This window comes from Oreochromis niloticus, linkage group LG18, assembly GCF_001858045.2.
Source record: "Oreochromis niloticus isolate F11D_XX linkage group LG18, O_niloticus_UMD_NMBU, whole genome shotgun sequence".
NCBI classification, from domain to species: Eukaryota; Metazoa; Chordata; class Actinopteri; order Cichliformes; family Cichlidae; genus Oreochromis; species Oreochromis niloticus.
In genome coordinates this window covers 10,324,068-10,348,137 of record NC_031982.2, presented here as the reverse complement: position 1 = coordinate 10,348,137, position 24,070 = coordinate 10,324,068, and the positions used below count along the sequence as shown (strand labels likewise).

Genomic DNA, 24,070 nt, shown 5'->3' with positions numbered 1-24,070 from the left:
GCAGAACCAGGGTCGGGCAGGGCATCTGTCCCAAACAGTTTGGGATGAGGGGAGCAAGACAATATGGACCAAAATCTCTGGGGAATGTTTCCAGCACCTTGTTGATTCTATGCTACAAATAATTAAGGGAGAATGAAAGAAAAGGAGATTTGCAAAGTGTACCTATTAAACTGGGTAGTGAGCCTGTTTTTCCCCTAAAGTGAGGGTTGCTCATAATATCATTTTAGCGTGAAAGGCAACTTAAGAGTTAGTTGGATACTAGTTAAAATATAATATTTAAAATCTTTTTAGGCGAGTTAACACCACCTTAAATGGGCCACAGAACAAACCAAATTAGGACCATAATTCATGTAACCGTATTTACTATCAACAAGGAATAATTAGGAAGCTGATTTAGATCTTAAACAACAGCAAACATAAAGAATAAGCTAATACTAATACAGCCAATCGGCTACTAGTATGCAATAACGGTTATCACTTGTAGCATACAATACGGTATTGGAAAGTTAATTTGTATAATTTGCACTGTCTTCATCAGACAGATGGAAAAAAAAAATGCACAAATAAAAGATGAACTTAAGAATTTTTATTTCTTAAAAATAGCACAGGTCAAGCAAACATTGGAAACATTTAATATTAGTACTGTTCCATATCACAAAATGAGTTATGAAAAGAATAATTAAACCACACAAACCATATACGTTTTTCGATATGTAATAAATTAATCAGCATAACATAAGAAACAAAACCATGCTTTGTACTTCTGTGTCGCACAGGAAATATTGAAACTCCAATGCCGAAAATTTAAGACACCTGAGAATATAAATATCAAAACAGCTTGCTGCAGCAATTATTTAGTTCCACGGTTCCTCCCATTTACCCTAACTAAAGCTTTGATAAGAGGACTTTTTTAAAAATTACATTAATGTAAAAATTAGCATCGATTAAAAAAAGAACATCCATTTCTGTACAATGTGCATATCTGAGATAGTGTGGTGACAAGAAGAAAGAAAAATCGCCCTTTTGCCCCCAGCTATAGGTGAGGCGGCGCCGCAAAATTAAATCCAAAATGGACTCCAAGCCACATTCAGTGATATGAGCAAACAGATTTTGGATTGAGCATATTCAATCATCATTCTCAGTGAAATGACAGTCTGCAAATATTTTTACTTTGTATTTAAATGCCCCCTTTTTCGACTTCTGCTCCAGCGAGTAGTGAAGTTTAAAGCTCAGATCTACAAAGGGTTAATGTCTATGGAGATTAAACTACTACTGTCTATTCACAACAACAGGTCACTGAGGAGAAGAAGAAGAAGCAGCTACACAGGTAGTAAAGGTGTTGCATATAGTCAGTAAGGACGAGGGTACATAAACAGGCCATCTGGCTGATAAAAACAACTCTTTTCTTAAAAATCCAAGGCTTGATGGTTTTATAGGAATTTCTGAAAGACTGGTTGGATGGATTTTACACAGACACTGCAGAAATAAAAACAACTGTTTTGACTGTGAGGTATGTTCTTCTTGTGACAATATAGCTTGAGAGTCTATATCAGACGCGTTTGCTCCTCTGATAAACAGTCCACTCGTTCAAGGTCACTGCCAGCAGCAACCGAAAACTTTCAAAAGCTCGGCATTCACTTCAAAGAAAACAGCTGCAATTAAAATGAAATCAACGGGAACGCGGAGACGGCGTGACACGAATCAGCAAGACAATCGCGCCGATCTTAATGTGGAGGAAAGTGAAACAGATCCGGGGACAACAACAGAAGCCAATCCCATCTAGACACATTACACAACAAAGAGATGGCCTGGATGACTGAGAAAACACAAAAATAAGGAAAGGAAAAGGCAGGTTTTTTTGTTTTGTTTTTTTAAAAACCACTGGTTATCAACACAAAGTTCCACAATGCCCACTTGGAGTAATACAGTAACAGTGCAAGCCATTACACTATCCAGCAAAATATACCTGTGAGAAAAAAGTGCTTATTGCATAATGAGTTTCTGTTATGCGCCTACAAGAGGACACACATACCTATACAATGATCCAACTGTAAACATGGTGCAAAGTAGTTATGACATAGTTTAAGGCTTTCAAAGTTTCCTGAAGAAGTGTTCACTGAGTTAAAGGAATATGTCCATAAGCGGGACAAACAGTGGAAATATTTAAAAAGGAAATAACACACACACACACACACACACACTCTCTATTCAGACCTGGACACTACAAGTGGGTCATAAGTACATTAATTACAATACAGGTTTGACTGATTTGGTAAATCGTGGATCTCATCTTTTTGATGGGTTCATTCCTGAAATCGAAACTGATTATTTCATACAGATTTAGGTGCCAGCATCCCTAAATCTACTGAACAGGTTCCAATCAAATCCACATTTGTGTATCACTATTCAACTCAAACACAGGTGGAACTTTTATCATCAGGGATGCACTGATATACAAGCAAAAAATGTGACTGGCTGATGACTGATATAAGACTGAATCTACTGATAGTTATCTGTTGTGTCAAATTAACTGGGATCTACTTTGTTTCCAGGGCATAAAGGAGTTAATAAACGACAACAAAAACTAAACACGCGAGTAGAAAAAATACTGGGCTTGGATATCGGCCAAATTTTTTGTTTTTCCGACACTGGAACCGGCCTGGAATTTCACAATCAGTGCATCCCCGAGTATTATTAATGGCTGCTTTAGTGACACAACTGCACAGCCCACATCTGTACTGTGTAGATGAGGAAAAAAAAAGTTTAACTGATCTTCTCAGAATTTGTTTTTTTTTGGTTTCCACATAATCAGTTACAGTAAGATTTGTCCCCCCCTCTCCCGATGCTACTCATAAGACTCTGATTTATCTGCTGTTAAAAGAAATATCTGGCACGTGTGTATATTTTGTCGTTTTTCTCCAAACCCTCGATGACGAAGTGAATGCTTTTACTTTGAAGGCAGCAGGCTTAAAAACAAAACGAAAAAAAAAGAAAGAAAAAAAGGTAAATCTAAAAAAAAAAAACGCACACACCAACACTCACAGGCAATGCCAATCTATCAAGCATACATACTGTATGTTACCCCTAATATAAGGACTACAATTCATCACGTGTATTATTTCTCCTGCTTGTAGCATTACCATTTTTTTCTACATTAAAAGCTTAAAGCTTATATACATTTGCATCAGGTTTAGACATAATACTGCTGTGTATTATGTGTCAGCATTTCATTGATGATAACTGGTGGAGCCTTAATGATGGCGTGCAAACAACTCTTCTAAATTGAAATTTGATCCACTTTCAGGCTAAAATGAGTATTTGATCTACACTTGAATTGGATATATGTGAAGAAATATTGACTTCAATGAAGAGGGTTACTGAAGCAGTATAAAAAAAAAACATTAAGGAATGTGTCACCACTAGAACTTAATATCAGCAAAGCTACAAACAAACAAAAATATTTTTAAAAAGCGTCTATCCATCGCCTCGCTATCTAATATCACAATATTGTGCTACTCATGGTAAATAAAGGTTACTGACAAGGTAGAAATGAACCACAAGAAAACCAGAGAGGATTATTTGGCTGATGATGATGATGATGAATGTGCAGATTTGTACAGACAATATGAAAAAGAAATCCCTGCCATCTGTGAAAGTGTTTCAGTTTGAGACGATGAGGTTACCTTCAGGGTTGGGTTTAATTTTAGTCGACTGAACTCTGCTTCGTGATTCGCGTTCTTATCGAATCCTGAGATCAAAATTTTACGAAAGGCAGAAAAAAAAATTCCTGTGATAAACGTATGCTGCCATCAGGTGGTTATCCACAACGAGGTATTCTTGATTTGATTTGATTTTTTTTGGTTTAAACGAAATACAACATTTGTGCTAGCTGTGTGTGTTTCACTTCTATGGCAGTTAAAACCTACTGATTTTTATTTCAGCAGGCTATGTTGCAAAACACCGTTTAGTACTTCTCCAAGGCATGCTGGGACTTTCGCAACTCTTACGTGATTTACCTGGAATTAAATTCTTGGTATCTCATCCACAAAACTTTGTGGTCTAATATCACTGCTACTGATGCAGGACAGTAAAAACTACATTCTCAGATCATCCTGCAGTAAGTCTACCTTCTTGCCTCCAACTTTCCTTAACTGCAGTGATTACATTTCACTCTATCATTATTGGGTTTTCTGAGGCTTAGCCTAGTCTGCCATACTGTAAACATCACACACACATGCGCACATGTAACTGCCGATGCAAATGGAAGCACAGTAGGTCCAAAGTCTTGCTTTCAGGAAACGACAAGTGGAATCAAAAGCCGCATTTCTTAACGAGTCCCTGGTTCTTTTAGGTTTGTAACAATTTTCAAACCCAACCCTGGTTGTTGTTGAGTTGGTGGACAGTGTTCGTGTGACTCAACTGTGTGGACACAGAGACACAAGGCTACTCCCCACCTCGCATCCAGCTCTGCGTGTGTATGTTTGTGTATACGTGCACATTTGGTTTTAGTGCAACACAGCAATGCTAAGTCCTAACTAGTGGATCTGATTGTAGACGGTTCACTTGAAGCTAATGTTGACTGTCTTGCGCTCCCGTCAATGCCAGTGCACAGCAAACCCATGCCACCCTAATTGTGCACGTCCGGATCAGATGCCGAGGACGCACCCCTGTTGCGCCCCAACATGGATGGCTTGAAGTCGGGATGACGGCGGGCGTGCTTGATCAGGTGGTCGCTGCGCATAAAGCGCTTGTTGCACAGCGGGCACTGGAAACGTTTTTCCCCTGTGTGGGTGCGAGTGTGGCGGGCGAGCTCATCAGAGCGGGCAAACTTCTTCACACAGTTAGGCCAGACGCACGGGAAGGGCCTCTCACCTGGACACGAAGGCAACAGAGAGCAGAGAGAAATCAGCTGCCAGGTTTGCAGCGAAAGCACACAAAACGGTGTTTCATGACTAAACAGACAAACACACGGGAACAGAAATGCTACTCCCTTCTCTCTGACGTGAATCGGTTTTACAATAAACAACTGCATACATAAAAACCAAAATGCACTATTCTCACTGATCTTTGATCTATGATTGGTTAAGGTGCAAATTTCTGCAACTAACAGCCTAACTATGAAATAAAATGTCAGAAAAAGTGAACAGTTCCTGCTGCCAAAAATCCCCCACAGCCTCAGGTCATTAAACCTCCACATTATTCAATAATGTATAAAAAACAACAAATGTTTACATGTGAAAAGGTAAAACCATGAAGTATGGATTGAAAATGTCAAAGGAAAAGCTGACAAAATTTAAACTCATGGACTGTTTTGGATTAATTCACTTTCGTGTCATTTCAGTTCTCACATGTGCTTTATTCTGCCTCTAATACATCACATTAAACTGATTCTTCATATCTTTTGTGTAGTCCTCAGATATAAGTCGCTGTTGAAGCCCACATAATTCTGTGCTTTCAAATGAACTAGGAAGGGAAAAACAGGTTTTGTATGCTTACAGTTTGTGTCATTGCACAATGAAGGAATCTGTTAATCTGATTACTTAAATCAGATCAATTTCAACACAGTGACACAAATGTAACACCTGCATTACCTCTTTTTACGTATATTTAAATACTTAAAAAAAAATATATATAGGATCTAGATGGCTAAGATTAGCCTTCCTGAGCTACTACCGTACTAGGCTTAATCTCCGGCAGGCAACACGAGTCAAACCCAGGATAAGCGAGTGGGATGCTCGGTGCCATTTGCAAGATCACAAAGCCTGGCCACGTTGTTGCTGCAGAACTCTGTGGGCGTTCCCACAACACCGTCTTTGAGCCGTTTCCTGCCCTTAATCCATTTGCGCCTGCTCAGTGGCACTGGACACGCCAATTCCCCTGATTTTTGCGAGAAAAATCACACTTAAAGTCACTAGTAAAGTTACGCTATCGTTCTGACGGATGAACTATTCATAACCAATCTGCCTTTATTACATAGTTAAAACACATGGGTGAGGACTGAATGGAAGTCTGGTGACACATAATTACGTATTCAGCAGTAAACATCCAAAATGCGTTGAAAAGCAAAGGGGTTTGCTCAATAATGGGGTTTGCTCAATAATGATCAATAATTTACACATCGCGGAGGATTGATTTCAACTTGTCAGCATGCGTGAGGGTGGGAGTGATGCCCAGAGAAAAACTACACAGCGCCAAGCACTTGCTGAGGCCTTTTACGTTGTCCAACTATCATTTTCAGCGCTTTCAACTTTAAGGTTTCGTCTTACGTTCATTTCATATGCAAATCCAGCCGGGAGGAAGACTTTCGTCACAGGTTTTAACGTCCAGCCCAGTTCTTTTGTTGGTTTACTTCTTTGTCAGAGTCTCCGAGGGGAGCGTTTCCCCCTTTGTTTGGCTAGATTACTTTACCAAGTTGTAAAAAAAAAAAAAAAAAAAAAATCATAAAGAAGCAGCCAGCAAGCACGCTTACAGTAGTTAGTGAAAGGCACAGCACTCCCACCCCTCATATAGATCTGATTAAACGATAAAACCGTCTGCTTGCATGGCACCGAGGAAAGCAGAAGTTGGGGGTACAAAGTTGAGCTATGCCGAGGCTCTAGCTATGGCTGTGCAAATACATGACATGTGAACTGCTGATATGACCAATGTGTTATAGTCGTCCCCCTCCATACCTGTGTGCGTCCGGATGTGTGCCTTCAGGTGGGAAGATTTCCCATAAACTCTGTCGCATCCGTTAAAAGTGCACCGGTGTCGCTTCACCCCTCCTCCTGCTCCCCCGGCCCGCTGCTGGTGCTGCTGTCCGGGACCGGGGTGGCGGTGGGGTCATGGTAGGGGTGGTCGGGTCGGACAACGTGGTGTAACCGCTCTCCCCACCACACGAGGAGTTGCTGTTCTCCGAATAGGCCGACATGGGGCGGAACTTGCCGTGTAGGTCGGTGAGGATACCGGCCACCGCCACCACGTTAGCTCCCTCCAGCCTCAGCGTGTCCCGCACTTCCCTGTCCTCACTCGACCCTTCGGGCTCCCCGGGGAGCAGGCCCACCGAGGCAGGCTGGTTGGCGGGGGCGACCGGGGTGGGTCTGTGTAGAACAGGACCGCTAGATATCGATACCAGACACTCGGCAGCGAAATAATCAGACGACGCAATCAGCGACATCGTTATCTACGTTGCTTTGTTGTCTTTAACTAAAAAACAAACAAGTTTTAAAAAAAAATCGACCAGGAGGGGCTAACGGTAACGTTCGTCTGATCCCGACCTCGTTTTCATCAAACTGGACGAACAAACCGCTTCCAGCAGAGCCTTGTTACCGCCATACAGCGTCTCAGCAGCTTAAGAATCACTGGATAAAACAAAGAAACGGCACGTTTACGAGCAATAACACGCTAAGACCGTGCTAGTTCTCCCGGTCCAACATGCGTGCCCCTCACTGTCTGACGGTTCATTGTGTCTGAGCCTCCCAGAAGCCGGTCAAACCTACGCCCCCTGGTCCCGGACTGACGATGCGTTCAGGCTCATCGGTCAACGCTTTTTGGTGGCGTACACTGGTTCAAATGTCTACAAAGCTCTGGATAATTCTCTGATTTTGTTGTTACAGATACCCACGTGTGTGTCATTTAACAGATATGGCAAACTCACCCATGTACTGAACATAAAAACTGACATAATTTGAAGATATCATCTTTTAAGTACACATGTGAACGTGTCATTTTTTTTAAACGCTAAATCATGCTTATGGCTATAAAGGTAACAAGCTAAATAGTTGTGCAAAATCATGCCTGAAATTTGTGGCAAAAGGCGGTTAATGTCTATTTTTTACAGGAAGTTGTAAAATACGATTTTTCAGAGTCTTGAATGCCGCGCGGACCAGAATCACGCAGTGACTGACGTCGCAGCACGGGCGTGGACCGCGGGGTTGGGTGCATCGTGGAAAGTAGGTGGCACTGGAAGCCTGCCTGTTTAACGATGGGGGAAGGAGATGGGGATGAAAGGCGTGTTGTGTAATTTAGTTTGAGCTCAGTCGGAGAATAAGGAACGTGGCCGAGTGGTGGGGGTGAAAATTATTCTGTAAAAACGCCATCATAGCAGCCAAAGCCTCCACTTCCCCACCTGCTTGTTATCCATATCGCACAAACACTAGATGTCCCTATTTTCATGCGTTAACTACTCTCAGCTGTGTTTCTTTGTCTTCTGAAAAGTTTCTGGATCAGCTTTTCAGGCACTTAAACCCACAGTGGGTTGTGTGGTTTATTAATGCACTACTTCACTGACAAGTGTTTAGTGTAGTAGTGTATAAGTATAAGGAAACTATTCTTCTGAAAGTTTTTTTTGTGTCAGTCACTTTGTAATGTGCCTAGGTCAGCACTCCTGTCTGATATATATGTGTCAGAAATGTGTGGTGGGCATGGGATGGTGCCACTCCCATTTGAAGTTTGATTACTCCTCCCACTAGTAGCTACAATACTGTGCAAAAGTCTTCAGCCACCCTTCATTTCTTTATATTATGGTTCCAGTGAGCCAGACTTTCTTCTCTTGAGCAGTAGTTCTCCAGGATGTTTGAAGTTCCTTCAGAGTTATTCTTTGGACAGTGGCTGCGTTTCACTCATGTTCAGTCCAGTCCTTGTACCTTTCCATTTTTTAGAGGAATGTTTTTTGTTTGTTTTAAGCTACTTAACGCTGACCTATGAATCATCCAAGCATGGAAAAGGCAACTAACACAAGGGATGAACCCGTGTTTTGTGTACACATAACAGACAACTTAGCAAAGAACCAGTTTTAAATGTATCTTTTGACACTTTGTTAGTAGCAGCCTGTCACAAAAAACACAAATTGTTACCATTCCATTAGGTAGATCTATGAAAAATGCCAAAGATAACAGAAAATAGTATTTTCACACTAACAAGGTGATTCCCAAAGAGCTATTAGCTAAAAGCTTGCCCTGTCTCAGGATGCATAGTGTGTTCAGGCCTAAAAACCTACAGCAGATGAACAATATCAGAAAGCCATGTCCTTCAAAAATAGCAAAGTCCACCAAAGGCCTGACGCAGGAAATGAGAGATGCAACTACTCCTTCAGTTGATCCACTACTGTTCATTGAAGCTTCATCAGAAATGGTCTCACTGGAAGGGTGGCTGTCAAGAAGCCATTCTTAAGGACTGGAAACAAGGAAAAATGGCTGAGGTATGCCAGATCACAAAATAACTAGACTGAAGATCAGTGACAACATGTCTGATGGAGTGTTGAATCCAAATTTGAAAATGTCAGTTTGAATTATCATCAATATGTACAGAGGAGGTCAAGCAAGAGTTGGAACAGTGAGTGTCTACAGCCATCTGTAAAACATGGTGGAGGCTCTGTCATGGTTTTGAGCTGCATTTCAGTCAGTCATGTTGAGATATGGAGATCTTGCTAAACTTGATGGACTTATAGAATGGAATTAAAACAGGAAAGTACCGTCAGGTATACAATCTGGAAAGCGTCTGATTGAGCACGACAATGATCCCAAACACAATGCAGTAAAGCATATCTGGGTAGAAAAACACACAATGGCACACTGTCAGTCATGGATTGGCCTCCGCAGAGCCCGGACCTCAACATTATTGAAGCAATGTGGGATCACATTAACAGAGAACAAAACAAAAGGCAGCCAACATCCAAAGAAGGGGCCTGGGGGACTATTCCTGAAGACTACTTAAAGAAATTACAGGAAAGCTGTGTTGAAAAATAAAGATGCTCACACCAAATATTGACTTTCAGGCTTGTTAGAGGCTTTCAAAAAAATGCCATACAGAGCTTTGAACCACACCCTACCAATTTTAAGTGGTTTGGTATATATATTTCTTACTTAGTTACCTGTGTACCCCCCCCCCCCATTTTAAAAATCCTGCAAACACCCCAGTCTCCAACTGAGTATCCTTGCAGCTGCCAGCTTTGCAAAGAAATTCTCCCCTTACGTGGTTCATGTCTTATGTCTGTCCAAGTCAACAAGGGTGTAAGAAAACTTGATGTTTTGTGAGGCCCGGAGTTCTGTCAAGTGATTGGCTCAGTGAATGTCCGTAGCTCCAGTCCTGGAAGGTATTTCCTGATTGGTTGCTGTGAGCAGTATGGGTCACAGAGGAAGCCCATGTACAAGCCTGGTCATTCAGTGGCTGTGAACAGTGCTTGGTTTTCATCTCACTCATATGTGGAGGATCGGAGGCAGCCAGACCTGTGGTGGGTTGCTATGGCAGTATTGTTGTTACTCTTCAATGGTTTACTCATTTTTCTCCTGCTACATGGTAAGTTTTATGGTTTGCTTTGTTATATTAGTTCTTGGAGAGTAAATTCATTTTCCAGTCAAAACAGGGTTTGGCTGTAGTAGATGTTATGTATAGAAGTTTGACAAGGGCTGTAATGTTCTGTCGATATGCCTGAGTTGATTTTTTTCTCTTCAGTAGGTGATTGCCTACAGGGGAAACCAAATCTCTGTGATTTAAGTTGTTCTGGTAAGATCTTTGTTACTTAGTCTAATGGATCTCAGATTTATGGATGCATGCACACTCAACATTTCCTTTCCAAATTTGTAATTGTGTTTTATTTTCTATAATATTTTCACTAGGATTTCCTACCTCTGAATTGCTCTATCAGAAAGGGGTGAGATATACTTACAGGTATAGCACGACAATTACCAGCACCCTTCATGGCTCCACTGGTGGCAGGAATGGTCTGGCTTTGGACTGTCTGGTTGATATTGACGTGGTCTCCAAGTGTCACCTAATGATGCAGGTCAGCTTTAATAAAATAGTTTCTGCAAAAAAACAACAATAAAAACGCACTATTAAATAAAAAATCTGATATTTAATGTGCATGTTTGATCTCTACAGATGAGGAATCCACAGATAAAACGGCTTTCCCCTCAAAAGGAGCACTCTGTGCAGCATTTAAAAAGTCTGAGGTAAAGCCAATGTATAGATTTCATACAGTCCGGTGTGTTTTCACAGATGATGGCGAGTGAATTAGTGCAGAATTCCTTCTCTTCTGTTTCCTTTTGCGTGTGTGTGTATGCGAGTCTGTCCGCTCATTTTGGAATGCTGCAGATGTTTTTCCTGTGAATCTGATTCTCAGTTCAGATGCTCCACTTGTCTGTGTTCCCTGGTCTTGTGGGGGCCTCATCTGGTGTTTTTGTTTCCCAGGGAGTCACTGGAGAGAACACGCCTCAAGTTCTCCCTCCAGAGGGGGAAGGTCACGGCCCTCTGTCTGCAGGAGGGGGAGCAGGTGTGGGCTCTGAACATTAAAAGGGCTCTACTGAGCATGCTCCAGACGTCCCCCATGGCTTCCAAACTGACATTAGAAAATGAGGTGAGTTAATGGAGACTGAATTTGTTTTGATTAATTTCCTAAATATGCATGTAGATAAAGAAATTTAACTTTCTTCATCTACAAGATTTAACTTTCTTTCACTCTTTCTTTTCGTCAGACGGATGTGTACGGCACCTGCATCAGCAGGTACGAGAGGCGAGGACTCATACTGCTGAAGACCAGGGATCTAAAACAGTGCCATCAGTCCAGGCTGGCAAACTTCTGGCCTCATTCAGTTGCTCTGAGCGAAGACACAGTAAGATTAGGGATCTTTCGCAACAGTGTTTGGAAATGTTGATATGTCATTAATTAGTGACTGACAAAGTTGGGAATAAACATGGACATGGTGGTTATTTTATGGTGTAATTCCTGTAATTTGGAATGAATGCTTCTAAGGAAAAGGGAGAAAAAGGAGTGGTGGTGTTAGTCCTCTGCGCAGCTGAATTAGAACATATATTAAAGTGTGCATTTGAGTCATATTCCAAAGATAATGAGTTTGTTTCTTCTTTGTCTTTTTGTTCTTTTTTGCTAGTCAGTGCATTTGGAGCTACAGTGTGCTCAGCGCCATGGCTCCGTAATGGAAGAGGTTAACTGTACTGAGGCTGTATCCATGATGACATGGTCCAGGACTACAGGGCTCGTGAAAACCCAAACAGTGTCTAAGCTACTCTTGCTCAGAGCCCAGCCAGGAACTCCTCTAGGAGCAGGTCAGAGCACTCTGCAGTCACCTTAATCGAATCTAATCCCAGTCACCACCCTAAGTCCCAAACATGTCACCTGTGTGGGTTAATGAGGGTTTGATAATGACATCCATAGTAATGGGTCAGCACTGATTGCTGATAGCCTATATCATGCATCTCTCTGATTTCATGAAATCTTGGGGTTCGTTGCTCCACCCATGGTTGTTTGTTTACTGTTTTATAATACACTAACCCCATGTTTGCCTCAAAATCCTATGAATTGTGGGTCTTTCCCTCACGTGAAGTCTGCAGAAGCACAAAAAGTTTGGTAAACTGGGCTCAAAATGTCTGCTGAAGAACTCTCTTGCACTTGACAATTTAACAGCGTGAGCGCGTCCACGGTCTTAGCCAGAGCGCACCTCTGTGGGTTCTGTGGCATTGGCTCTTACTCTTTCAGAGACCTTGATTCGTGTTCTCCTCATTGTCCCTGCAGATTCCTTAGGCACTCGTGTGCCAGCTGACCTTCACTTTGAGGATGAAGGAGCTGCAAGGCTGGGAAAAACTAGACCAGCAACACCACAGGAAGTCGGTCAGACTGTCAGGATGTTATGCAGCCTCACCTCAGACCCACAACTGGTAGGCCATAAATGCAGCAGGTCACAATCTTTTAATTATATCAATTATACTGCAGTCCTCTTCAGCAGTGACTGTGAATAACTTACATTGGCTGCACCATGTCAGATCACTGAAGTTGTGTTTGTATATGTAAGTCATGGCTGGACATCCACTGAAGCTTTACTGTGCAATAGCTCAGAGAGTGATTACTATGAATATCCCTTCCAAAGGTTAGTCTCGCTCAGCCTGGCAACTTGTTTACATGGGAGGTTTATAAAGACTTTCCTCAGACTCATTAAAATAATAAACTTATGGTGTGAAGATCAAGTGATTGATACGATGACAAACGGTGTTCCCAGTTCTATAAGGGTTCATTTTTTCAACTTTAACACTTTTGAAAAGCTGATACTTGACATTCACTATATGTTAGCAGCAACTTTAGTCCATATTATATATATTTTGTTTTTCTGTTCCAAGGTATCGCAAGAGTTTATTCAACTGGTGTTCCAGCTGAAAGATCTGACTATCTCTCAGCTCAAGACACTTTGGCAAGAAGCTTCTTTCAAGTGCCGCAATGACTGGTCAGTATATCAGATTCCAGATTGTTTCCACCACGACTATTGCACATGTCAGTTAATAAAAGATATTTCCCTTAACTGCTAGTTGGAGTAAAGCTAAAATAACAGCCAACTTGATTAGACAATATTCTGTGACTGAAATGACCCAGCGGCCCCAAGGACAGGGTCACCTCCTTGTCTATTAAACATATCAAATCTGGCCTTATCACAGTGGATTAATGATTTATTACTCACAAGAGTAACAGAAAGCAATTAGCAAGGAATTGCCAGTAAGGTGCGGCAAGAACAGATAGTGTACAGTGTGGTTTAGTGCATGACTTCAAGCCAATATAATATTATTACAATACTTTGGTCACAATACGGTATTATTTTAATTTTTATCATTTCATGATATGCTGAGTAGTGCAATAACATATTTTGTGATTTTTTTTACCTTTTTATGCAAATTATGTCCTCAAAGGTCAACCTTGTCCATGTCCGTTTTATATATAATGAGATAAAATTCAGTTGTTTGGGGAGGGTTTGTACTGGAAAATGAAATTGTTACTAAAACCTTTCATAATTGTTGCTGTAAGACAGAGTCAGTCTGATATCAGTCTGTGTGCTTTGAAGTAAACAGCCTTCCTGTTGTACAGGAATATAACCAGAAAACAACCAGCTGGCACCCGGCTGTGCTCATCGACAGTCTCATTCAGACGCATGGCAACATGTTGACAATCTGTCTACATTTAGAAATCAGACAACAATTATTTGCAAGCCTCATACAACCACTCTGAGAGTGATTGCAACTATTTGCAGAAAGGTTGCCTCCTATCAGGTGACCTGTGCAATCGCTTTGTAATAAAAAGTGATTCTGAGTGTGCAACACCAACAAGCTCTGGGCAAAGATTTACTCACCACCTTTTGAATGGAGAACACAGTCAGTCGGCAGCCACCGATTTTAGATGCAATGAGGTTACTGCCCTATTTTAATCAGGTCACTCAGGCATTATGTTGCTCTGAATTAGGATGCATGTGTCTGCTGCTGGATGTTTTTTTTATTTATTTTTTTATTTTGGGGGCTGAACAGATTTAATGTAAACTTGCTAACTAACATTATCTCAGGATGGCATTGCATAAAATGAGCCCCCTTGTTCATAGTATTCCAAGAGTATTTCAAATTATTTGATGTCAGCATGATATTGATATTTAGTATCCCTGTAGTGATACAATATCACCACAAAAAATATCATGATACTTTGCTGTACTGATTTTTTTTTTGTGTGTGTCACACTCCTAATTTGTGAAATGTGAAATTTGGAACTTTGTGAGGAAGAATAATAAAAATGATAACCTAAAATATTTTGGTACCCAGTGAAATGCCCAGTTAGATATAGCTTGACTTAAGATAATCAGGTTATATATGAGCAGAGGTTGATACTGATGTTGATTAACTGCTTGGACAGGCAGCCGCTGTTGGATGCATTGCCGGCATGTGGATCTGAAAACTGCATCATATTACTGACTGACCTGATGAGGAACAAAGAGGTGGAGGAAGAGCAGGCTCGCTCCCTCCTTACCACCATAGCCCTCATCCCTCATCCATCGGCAAAGATCATCTCCTCCATCAATGTAGGAACCTTTTGATGACATTCACAATGACCTAAGTCTCTCATCAAAACTCACATGAAATATGTTAGTTACCCAGATGTCTGCTCTTTGTGTTAGGCTTTAACAGAGCTCCCAGAGCTGCGGTCCAAGGCTCTGTTGGCTGGATCATCTCTAGTCTATCAGTTGTGCCGGAGGTCTCTAAACTCCTGCACTGAGCTTTCTCAGGTACAGACCTTCATGCAGATCCTTGAGAAAACCCTTCAGGAGGGCTGTGAAGGAGAAGAACCCACTCAAGTTCAAGAGGTAATGCAGTGACCTAGAATTTCATCTCACTCTGGATTTAATGCACAATGAATTGTGAGAGGATTTGCATAAACAATGCCCAATTTGCATTTATTATGTTGCCCACCAGGTTCTTTATGCTTTAAAATCAGTGGGAAACACTGGTGTGTCTGCTTCTGCCTTCATTCCTCTGCTAAGCCGTTGCGTGCTGAGCTCCTCAGCAGCCCTGCAGCTTAGGCTTGCTGCAATCCATGCCTTCAGACGCTTTCCCTGCTCAGCTGATGTGAGTTAATTCAGAGTTAATATTTAATTCAGCAGTTGAATAAAACTGTGCCAAAAGAGCATAAGAAACCACCCTTGGTGTTCTTTATGGTCAGCATATTCTTAGACAAGCCTTCATGAGCTGTATGGTTAAGTGAGGCGATAATCAATTCCCTGTGAGCTGTGGTGGAGATGACAAGGTGAGGAGGTGAATAGGAGTCGAACGTCGGTACTGACAGAGATTTCCTTCCCTCAGAGGTCTGTGCTGTTGCAGCTGTACAGCTCTTCCCAGGAGGATACTGAGGTCAGAATCGCCGCATACCAGCAGCTCATGCGTTGCCCTGACCTGGATGTGTTTGAAGTGGTGAAGACGACCCTGAGGAGTGAGACTTCCAGTCAAGGTGGGGTTTGTGGAAGAGATGGCCGTAACAGCTTCTGCTATCAAAAATGTTTAATGGTGGAAACTAGGAAAATAGTGGAGTGCTGGACAAACAGCAGAATATTTTGTGGTCACTAAATCTCAGAATATTTCTCATATATTCTCTGAATATAAATATTAGATCATATTTATCAATTTCCATATATCACATTAACACTGTATTCTTGAAAATAAGGTGAGACATAATTCTGAATGGCATTCAAGCCAGCATACAAGTCTGTGGTCAGTCACAGATGTGCTTATTCCTATGTTTTTGAAAGGCACGTATATATTTGTTTGGGTTTTTTTGTTTTAATATAGCTGATTAAAATCCATGTAGGTGTACAGAGGCAATCGTTATTTCAGTTTATCACTTTTAAAGGTCTGCCTCTGTGTTTTTTATTGTAATCTCTAAATAATAATGGATTGCATTTATATAGCGCTTTTCAAGACCCTCAAAGCACTTTACAATTCCACGATTCATTCACTCACTGGTGGAGGCAAGCTACAGCTGTAGCCACAGCTGCCCTGGGGCAGACTGACATATCGCACCATCGGCCCCCCTGGCCATCAACAGCAGGTGAAGTGTCTTGCCCAAGGACACAATGACCAAGACAGACAGGTCACAACTTCTCTTTCTATTGTGCTTAGAGACAACTTTAACAGTTCTGTGAAGGAACTGTTACATATAAAAAATAATTTTTTTAATATTATGTCAAAAAAAAAAGTCATTTAAATATAACCCCAAACTCTGGAGTGGTGACACAGATTAAATTCCTTTCTGTGTATCTTAGAGGCGCTTGTTTGATTTATGTTTATTAGCTAAAATTTGTTAGGAATGTAAGGGAATGCAATAATGTTTCAGACTTTTACTATGCTTGTCTGTGACCTGGCATGTCTTGAGGTCTCCCCTTGTTCTGTTTCTCCAGTGGGCTCATTCGTGTGGAGTCACCTGACTAATGTCCTGAGGAGCGAGGACCCCGGAAAGCAAGCCCTCATTGAGTCGCTGCCCGATGACATTATCAGCAGAGATTTTGAAGCCGAGTTTTTAAAATATTCCTCCTATTCAGACTATACTGTCTCATCAGGTATTTTAGTTTTAAAAATGTAATTTGTTTTCATAAAACTGCTCGATAAACTTCAGATTTGGAAACAAAATAAAATGAGGTGCTGAGCGGTGTCACTGTACCAGGAGGGTGATAATGCATTTAAAGGTGCACAAATATATTTCTTCTTATATTACTTTATTTTCTTTTTTTGTATCTGTTTTAGCCGTCGGAATCAAGAATGTGGAAACATCTTTAATTTTCTCCCCAAAATCCTTTCTACCGAGATCTGCTTCTGCCAACTTAACCGTGTATTTTCATGGCAGAGCCCACAACCTTCTGGAGGTGAGTTTAATGCACATCTGATTTTTAAACTTTACAATCTTGAAAAGTGATATTTTGAATGAATATATTTTGTTCCCTGACTTTAGGTGGACCTTCGTGTTGAAAATGCTGAACCATTTTTGAAGAGCATCTTTGGCCAGCAGCAGACAGAGAGAGAAAACACAACTCAAAGTGGAAAGCACGAGGCCAGGAGGACAAAGAGAAAGATGGACGATGGGCGTAGAGGAGAAAAAGAGACGTGTTTATCGAGCACTGACAGCTACCTGAACCAGGCCCGAGCAATGGTGAGGTCAAACTGTTACTTTAGGGGTGTAAGTCATAAGGCATAATCTGAGCTTGCTCAGTTAGGTTTTTGTCTGAAATCCAAAGATACTCAGTTTACAAAAGCATACCAATAAACTGTCAAACTCATCCCCTGATCCTTAATCCATCGCAGGTCTACAGGACACTCTTCATACTCCCCGTACCTCTTTCCAGCTTTCAGTCTGTGTTGAAACGTTGTTGGTTGGTCCAACTATAACATAAAACTTAGCACTAAAAACAGGGAAATTTGTGTTTGGTCGATTATTCCTTTGTTGTACTGATGCTTCTTGACAGTAAATCTTATATCGTTGGAAAGCCTGTTTATCTGGCCTTAAATGGCGCCACATTCGAAGGAAAACTTACAATTATGGGTCAAGTATGTAAACAGCTTATTCTGCTACTGGCTCTTGTTTATAGGGTTGGATAATTGAAGTCTGAAGAAACAAGATATACTAGCAATTTAACAATATATTCATTTAACAAACACGTGCCTCAGCAGCCTGTGGCCACACACTGCTGTGGTATGGCATCCACCAGCATTTGTCACAGGGCAGCCAGTACATGTCACAGATACAGATACAGCACATCCAAGTGCTGTATCCCATAAGTGTTGATGTTGAGGTCAGGACTGCAGACAGGCCATTCCATCCTCTCCACTCCAAAATTCTGCAGGTAGTCTCTGATAAACCCGCTCTGTGACGGGAAGCTTTGTCATCTTGGAGGATAAAGTTCGGTCCCAGACGCGGCAGTTATTGGATTGAAAGAGAGCTGTCTGGCTCTAAACCCAGACAGCTTGAAGTTGCCCTATGGCACGGAGCTCTTTGTTCCAAATGTGGCACTAGTTAAGGGGAAATAAACAGGCTCTCCAACAGAATGAGATTTAGCATTAGTACAACAAAGAAATAATCAGCCAAACGCAGATGTCCGTACTTTTTGCGCTAAGCTTAGATATAGGGTCCTATGTAAAAGCTATCAATCATTCTGTAGTCTCCAGAAAACGTGGAAATAATGAAGTGGTAATTTTAAATGAAATAAGGTGTATTCAGTAAATAAAAAACAAAACAAAATGCTGGATGGATGGATGGATGGATGGATGGATGGATGGATGGATGGATGATGGATGGATGGATGGATGGATGGATGGATGGATGGATGGATGGATGGATAGATGGATGGATCGATGGATGGATGGATAGATAGAATAGAATTAGAATAGAATTCAACTTTATTGTCATTGCACATGCACAGGTACAGGGCAACGAAATGCAGATGGATGGATGGATGGATGGATGGATGGATGGATGGATGGATGATGGATGGATGGATGGATGGATGGATGGATGGATGGATGGATGGATGATGGATGATGGATGGATGGATGGATGGATGGATGGATAGAATAGAATTAGAATAGAATTCAACTTTATTGTCATTGCACATGCACAGGTACAGGGCAACGAAATGCAGATGGATGGATGGATGGATGGATGGATGGATGATGGATCGATGGATGGATGGATGGATGGATGGATGGATGGATGGATGATGGATGGATGGATGGATGGATGGATGGATGGATGGATGGATGGATGATGGATGGATGGATCGATGGATGGATAGATGGATGGATCGATGGATGATGGATGGATCGATGGATGGATGGATGATGGATGGATAGATGGATGGATGGACAGATGGATGATGGATCGATGGATGATGGATGGATGATGGGTGGATGGATGGATGGATGGATGATGATGGATAGATGGATGGATGGATGGATGATGGATGGATGATGGATGGATGGATTATGGATGGATAGATGGATGGATGGACAGATGGATGATGGATCGATGGATGATGGATGGATGATGGGTGGGTGGATGGATGGATGGATGATGGATGGATGGATGATGGATGGATGATGGATGATGGATGATGGATGATGATGATGATGGATGGATGGATGAATGATGGATGGATGGATGGATGGATGGATGATGGATGATGGATGGATGGATTATGGATGGATAGATGGATGGATGGACAGATGGATGATGGATGGATGGATGATGGATGGATGATGGATGGATGGATAGATGGATGATGATGGATGGATGGATGGATGGATGATGGATGATGATGATGATGGATGGATGGATGGATGGATGGATGGATGGATGATGGATGGATGGATGGATGGTTGGATGGATGGATGGATGGATGGATGGATGGATGGATAGATGGATGATGATGGATGGATAAATGGATAGATGGATGGATGATGGATGGATGGATGGTTGGATGGATGGATGGATGGATGGATGGATGGATGGATGGATGGATGGATAGATGGATGGATGGATGGATGGATGATGGATGGATGGTTGGATGGATGGATGGATGGATGGATGGATGGATGGATAGATGGATGATGATGGATGGATAAATGGATAGATGGATGGATGATGGATGGATGGATGGATGGATGGATGGATGGATGGATGGATGGATGGTTGGATGGATGGATGGATGGATGGATGGATGGATGGATGGATGGATGGATAGAATAGAATTAGAATAGAATTCAACTTTATTGTCATTGCACATGCACAGGTACAGGGCAACGAAATGCAGATGGATGGATGGATGGATGGATGGATGGATGGATGGATGGATGAATACAAAATATGAATATAAAAATTGTACTATGAGAAAGTAATCACATTCACTGCCAGTGAGTCAGTAGCTCAAATCTTTGTTACTTTATGGAGTTTGGGTTTTTTTTGCAGTTGTTTGGAAGAAAGAAAATGGATGAGAACATGCCCAACTGCTGGGTCGGTGTGAAGGTGTTTGGGAATGAGCTCAGCATGTTCACATGTGAAGATCTCTACAATCAAATCAACCAGGTGTCGCTGAGCATGGCTGGACTGGCTGTCAGACTGCTCAAGGTGTGACCCCTGTTGTCATGTGTTATTCCTGTCTCTTATCGCCGACTCTTTACCTCCCATTATAGCACTTATTGTCTCTTCCACTCTAACCTTCAGGGTCATGAGGTGCAGCTAAACCACAGATCCACTTTGATGGCGGAGGAGCTGGCTTTGCCGTCTCTGTCTGGTTTACCCGTCAAACTGGGCATCAACATGACCTCCCTTCTTTCACTGCATCTGAAAGGCAGAGTCAACTACAGGGATTATTCCCATTTCTCCCTGAATGGATACATCAAACCCAAGTACTTAAACGTTACCAAATGTCACATGGGCTCATCTTTCTTCACTGTCTGGTTTTTTTGGTTTTTTGGTGTGTCAGGTGAAACTTATCTGTTTGTTCTCAGTGCCTATGTGAGTCTCTCGGCCAGGATGGGGGTTGACGGGGCTCTGGGTCAGGCTGCGGTGGAGTGGGTGGCTGAGCTGAGGAGCTCCACGAATCTGGACGGCAGCATTCAGCTGCAGGAGGGGCAAGATTTCAGGGTCACGCTTAACACACCTGAGGACTTAATGGACATCTTCTCTCTCAGGTACACATTAAAAAAATTTCCACTAATAAATCCCCTGTTTTAATGAACGTGTGTGTTTTTGTGTGTGTATTGACTTAATCAAAATCCTTGTTAAGCATTAGGATACAGTTTAGAGAGGGTTGAAGTGTATCATGTGTATGATGCAATGTAAAATCTGTCAGAGTTACAGGATGGACTCAGGATCCCAGCTGATTAATGGCATTACCATACAAATTATTTAAAAAAAACATGAAATACGACTAAAAATTTGTTATAGTTGCTTTGTTAAAATTTAAAGACGGGATTGAGAATGAGTGATGATCTTTTTTTTGTTCTCACCAGCTCGAGAGTGTTTCAGCTCAGTGGAGACCACAGAGAGGAGATAAAGGGGCCAAAGAGTCGAGTACAGAAGACCACCTGCACACCAAAAACCTGTGAGTTCTACATTTATTATTTAAAAAATTAATCAGAAGTTGTTTGATTCAGTTCATTGACTGCCTCTCTCTGATTATTGTATGTTATAATATTTAGTAAGTAACAGTTATACTATTATAAGTACATTTCTGCTTCCCTGCAGGGTCCAAGATGGTGGGTTGGCAGCTGTGCTCCAACACCTCTTACCCATCACTTGCCACAGGTGTTGCTTTCCTGCCCTCTGGACCAGTGCACCTCTCCCTCAGGCTGCTGAAGCTGGACAGAGGCCTCCATTACTATCTGCTTGAGGCTGCTTACTCAGTACATCATCAGGTGCCAGACAGCATTAAGATATGCATGTGAAGCCCTTCTACTGAGTTTATTTTGTCTGAATAAAGCTGATTTTGTTATTTAGTCTCACAGTGGTTTGTATTTCAGAGAGGGACCTGGCTTCCCAGGGAGGCCTCCATCCACCTCCTGCTAGCCACTCCTCAGTCCTCCATCCCGAGAGACATGTCTCTGGATCTGGCCTTCAGCCCTCGCAGACTGCTGCTGAAGATCATTCATCCTCTTAAAAGCATCCATTTACATGGTCGGCCAGACAAACAAGCCATGATTACACCCGGTGTTTGGATACATTTATGAAAATGTGTTTTGTCCTGTTTTTTTTGTTTGTTTGTTGCAGGTCAACTTGAGCAAGAGAGGAACACCAAGTCAGGAAAGCTGGAGCTCATGATTGATGGTGTTCATTATTACATCATGGTAAATATTGTTCTCAAGTTTTCAAAAATACTTCGATCAGTTTTATCTTAAATAATTTCCCAGTTCTAAAAACATGTATATCATCCACCGCAGGGTGTGATGGACACCCAGACCTTCCTGTCGGAGCAGAGGACTCGCTACCATCTTGAAGCCAAGATGGCCCCCGATCGACATCCCATGATCCTATCTGCTAATATAACTCGTGGACTGGGGGGGAAAACCAGCTTTTCTGCCACTGTGAAGAACGTGTTCAGAGAGCCTGCATCGCTGTTGGGTACTTTTAAAGTTGTCTGTAAAATCTCTACTACAATAGACAGTAGACAGCAGAAAACATGCAAGTGATGTGTGCCTTTAGTGGCCCTGGAACGCAGGCGGGATGGCAGCAGCAAGCAGTACTCTGTGGAGGCGGAGCTCCTCCTACCCGGTGTAGTCGGCAGCAAGACGCTCGGGGTGATGGAGCAGAGGGGCTCACTGTGGAGCTCTGTGCTCAGGCTCAAGTATGGTTTGGGAGGTGAGGTTTAGTTTGCAGATGGTACAGGACACTTCAAACTGTTTTTACCCCAAAACACAGTCTTTTAAAAACATGAATATCTACTTTCATCAAAAGTTAACAAATATAGCAGATTCTCTTTTTAAAGTTTTGTTTTTATACCGTTTAGATTGATTTGTAATGTGTTTGGTAGCATTCACGTGCCTGACGTTCTTTCTGCAAACACAATAGCCCAAACAGTTTTGAATGAATTCTGATCAAACTTTGTAGGTGTGCAGGGTGGAGTCATATTAACAATCCATTCAAATTTGGCTAACATCCACCCAAGTCTTCGAGGTCAACTCAGTAATTTATTGGTCGAAAATTGACAAAAAGCTTCTAACTTACAAACTATGATTCTTACAAGAGTAAGAAAATACCATATAAAGATTTAAAACATCATGTCACATTTGACCTTTGACCTCTCCATCAAGGTTAATAGATTGATCTCAAGGTCAAAGTGATAATAATGCTATATTGAGCTATTTAAAACTAAGGAGCAGGAAGTAGTTCTTATCAATACCATATGTCTGATATGTCATTACTTTCCTGTTTTATTTGGGCTTCCCTGCAGCTGACGCTCGCCACCTCCATCAGGAGTGCTACACATCTCAGAGAGTGAGGAGCGAGAGGGACGCAAACCTCACATACATCATGAGAGCCGATCATGAATTCTACTGCACCAGCACCGCTCCTATTAACCATAAGGTACCCGCAGACACGTTTAATTTGAAGCTGCTCTGCTTCATTTATTACAAACAGCAAAAGCTGGCGGCACAAGTTATCTCCGGATGATTGAAAGCATTGCGGTTGTTTGTGCGTCCTTCTCAGATCCACCTCAGGCACGAGGAAAGCTTGAGCCATGTTAAATCGTCTTTGGACATTAGCTACGGCAAACACTGGGATGAGATAAACAACAAATACACGCTTCTCCTGAGCCAGTCTTTCAAAAACCAGTCCACAGAGAATCACACCCACTACACTCTGGAGGTAACCCGACCTGAATTCACAGCTTCCCGTTCTCTCTGTTAGACCGGGGAGGCTTTTTATCCCAGATGACTTCCAAAGCACCAGATTAATATTTTCTGTGGTCAGAATTAATACAGCTTCCTTCCCTCTCCTTAATGTTATTTCAGTTCAATCTCCAGGCACTGGAGAAAAACATAAACTACAGGACTCAGCTACTACACTCTCACCTGACACAGCGAGGCTCTGAGAGAAGCACTCACTTAAAAATCAATTACAACAATCTGATGCCGCTGGTGGCTGGATTACACTGGAAAAGCCCTCCTAAAGATGCCCTGCACAAGATATGGGAGGGTAAAAACAACTCACAGCCATCTTACATTACATCATGCTTAAGATCCGCTTTCTCTTTTCATATTCCTCAGCTATATTTCTTATATACTAAATTAT

General features: G+C 41.8%; 2 protein-coding genes across 2 annotated transcripts in view; one reads left to right on the top strand and one right to left on the bottom strand.

Moving 5' to 3' along the window:
• Positions 1 to 571: 571 nt before the first annotated feature.
• On the bottom strand, positions 572 to 7,609 carry zgc:153115 (Krueppel-like factor 9). Its single transcript, XM_003438039.5, is given in 3 exon segments — positions 572 to 4,872; positions 6,672 to 6,811; positions 6,813 to 7,609. Coding segments are annotated over 3 exon segments (729 nt in total). The 5' UTR covers positions 7,157 to 7,609; the 3' UTR covers positions 572 to 4,627.
• A 2,410-nt stretch (positions 7,610 to 10,019) lies between these two features.
• Positions 10,020 to 24,070, top strand: part of LOC102081359 (uncharacterized) — a 41,506-nt gene continuing 27,455 nt past the window's right edge. Inside the window, exons 1-28 of the mRNA XM_013269905.3 lie at positions 10,020 to 10,275; positions 10,432 to 10,482; positions 10,596 to 10,762; positions 10,861 to 10,931; positions 11,170 to 11,335; positions 11,454 to 11,591; positions 11,868 to 12,042; positions 12,509 to 12,651; positions 13,108 to 13,211; positions 14,654 to 14,819; positions 14,916 to 15,101; positions 15,211 to 15,363; positions 15,598 to 15,742; positions 16,689 to 16,847; positions 17,032 to 17,150; positions 17,237 to 17,434; positions 20,246 to 20,404; positions 20,501 to 20,685; positions 20,788 to 20,970; positions 21,292 to 21,383; positions 21,527 to 21,696; positions 21,802 to 21,955; positions 22,049 to 22,125; positions 22,219 to 22,399; positions 22,481 to 22,636; positions 23,229 to 23,362; positions 23,486 to 23,644; positions 23,791 to 23,974. Coding sequence (XP_013125359.3) covers positions 10,122 to 10,275; positions 10,432 to 10,482; positions 10,596 to 10,762; positions 10,861 to 10,931; positions 11,170 to 11,335; positions 11,454 to 11,591; positions 11,868 to 12,042; positions 12,509 to 12,651; positions 13,108 to 13,211; positions 14,654 to 14,819; positions 14,916 to 15,101; positions 15,211 to 15,363; positions 15,598 to 15,742; positions 16,689 to 16,847; positions 17,032 to 17,150; positions 17,237 to 17,434; positions 20,246 to 20,404; positions 20,501 to 20,685; positions 20,788 to 20,970; positions 21,292 to 21,383; positions 21,527 to 21,696; positions 21,802 to 21,955; positions 22,049 to 22,125; positions 22,219 to 22,399; positions 22,481 to 22,636; positions 23,229 to 23,362; positions 23,486 to 23,644; positions 23,791 to 23,974 — 4,129 coding nt within the window. The 5' untranslated portion in view covers positions 10,020 to 10,121. The remainder of the gene's footprint in view (positions 10,276 to 10,431; positions 10,483 to 10,595; positions 10,763 to 10,860; positions 10,932 to 11,169; positions 11,336 to 11,453; positions 11,592 to 11,867; positions 12,043 to 12,508; positions 12,652 to 13,107; positions 13,212 to 14,653; positions 14,820 to 14,915; positions 15,102 to 15,210; positions 15,364 to 15,597; positions 15,743 to 16,688; positions 16,848 to 17,031; positions 17,151 to 17,236; positions 17,435 to 20,245; positions 20,405 to 20,500; positions 20,686 to 20,787; positions 20,971 to 21,291; positions 21,384 to 21,526; positions 21,697 to 21,801; positions 21,956 to 22,048; positions 22,126 to 22,218; positions 22,400 to 22,480; positions 22,637 to 23,228; positions 23,363 to 23,485; positions 23,645 to 23,790; positions 23,975 to 24,070) is intronic.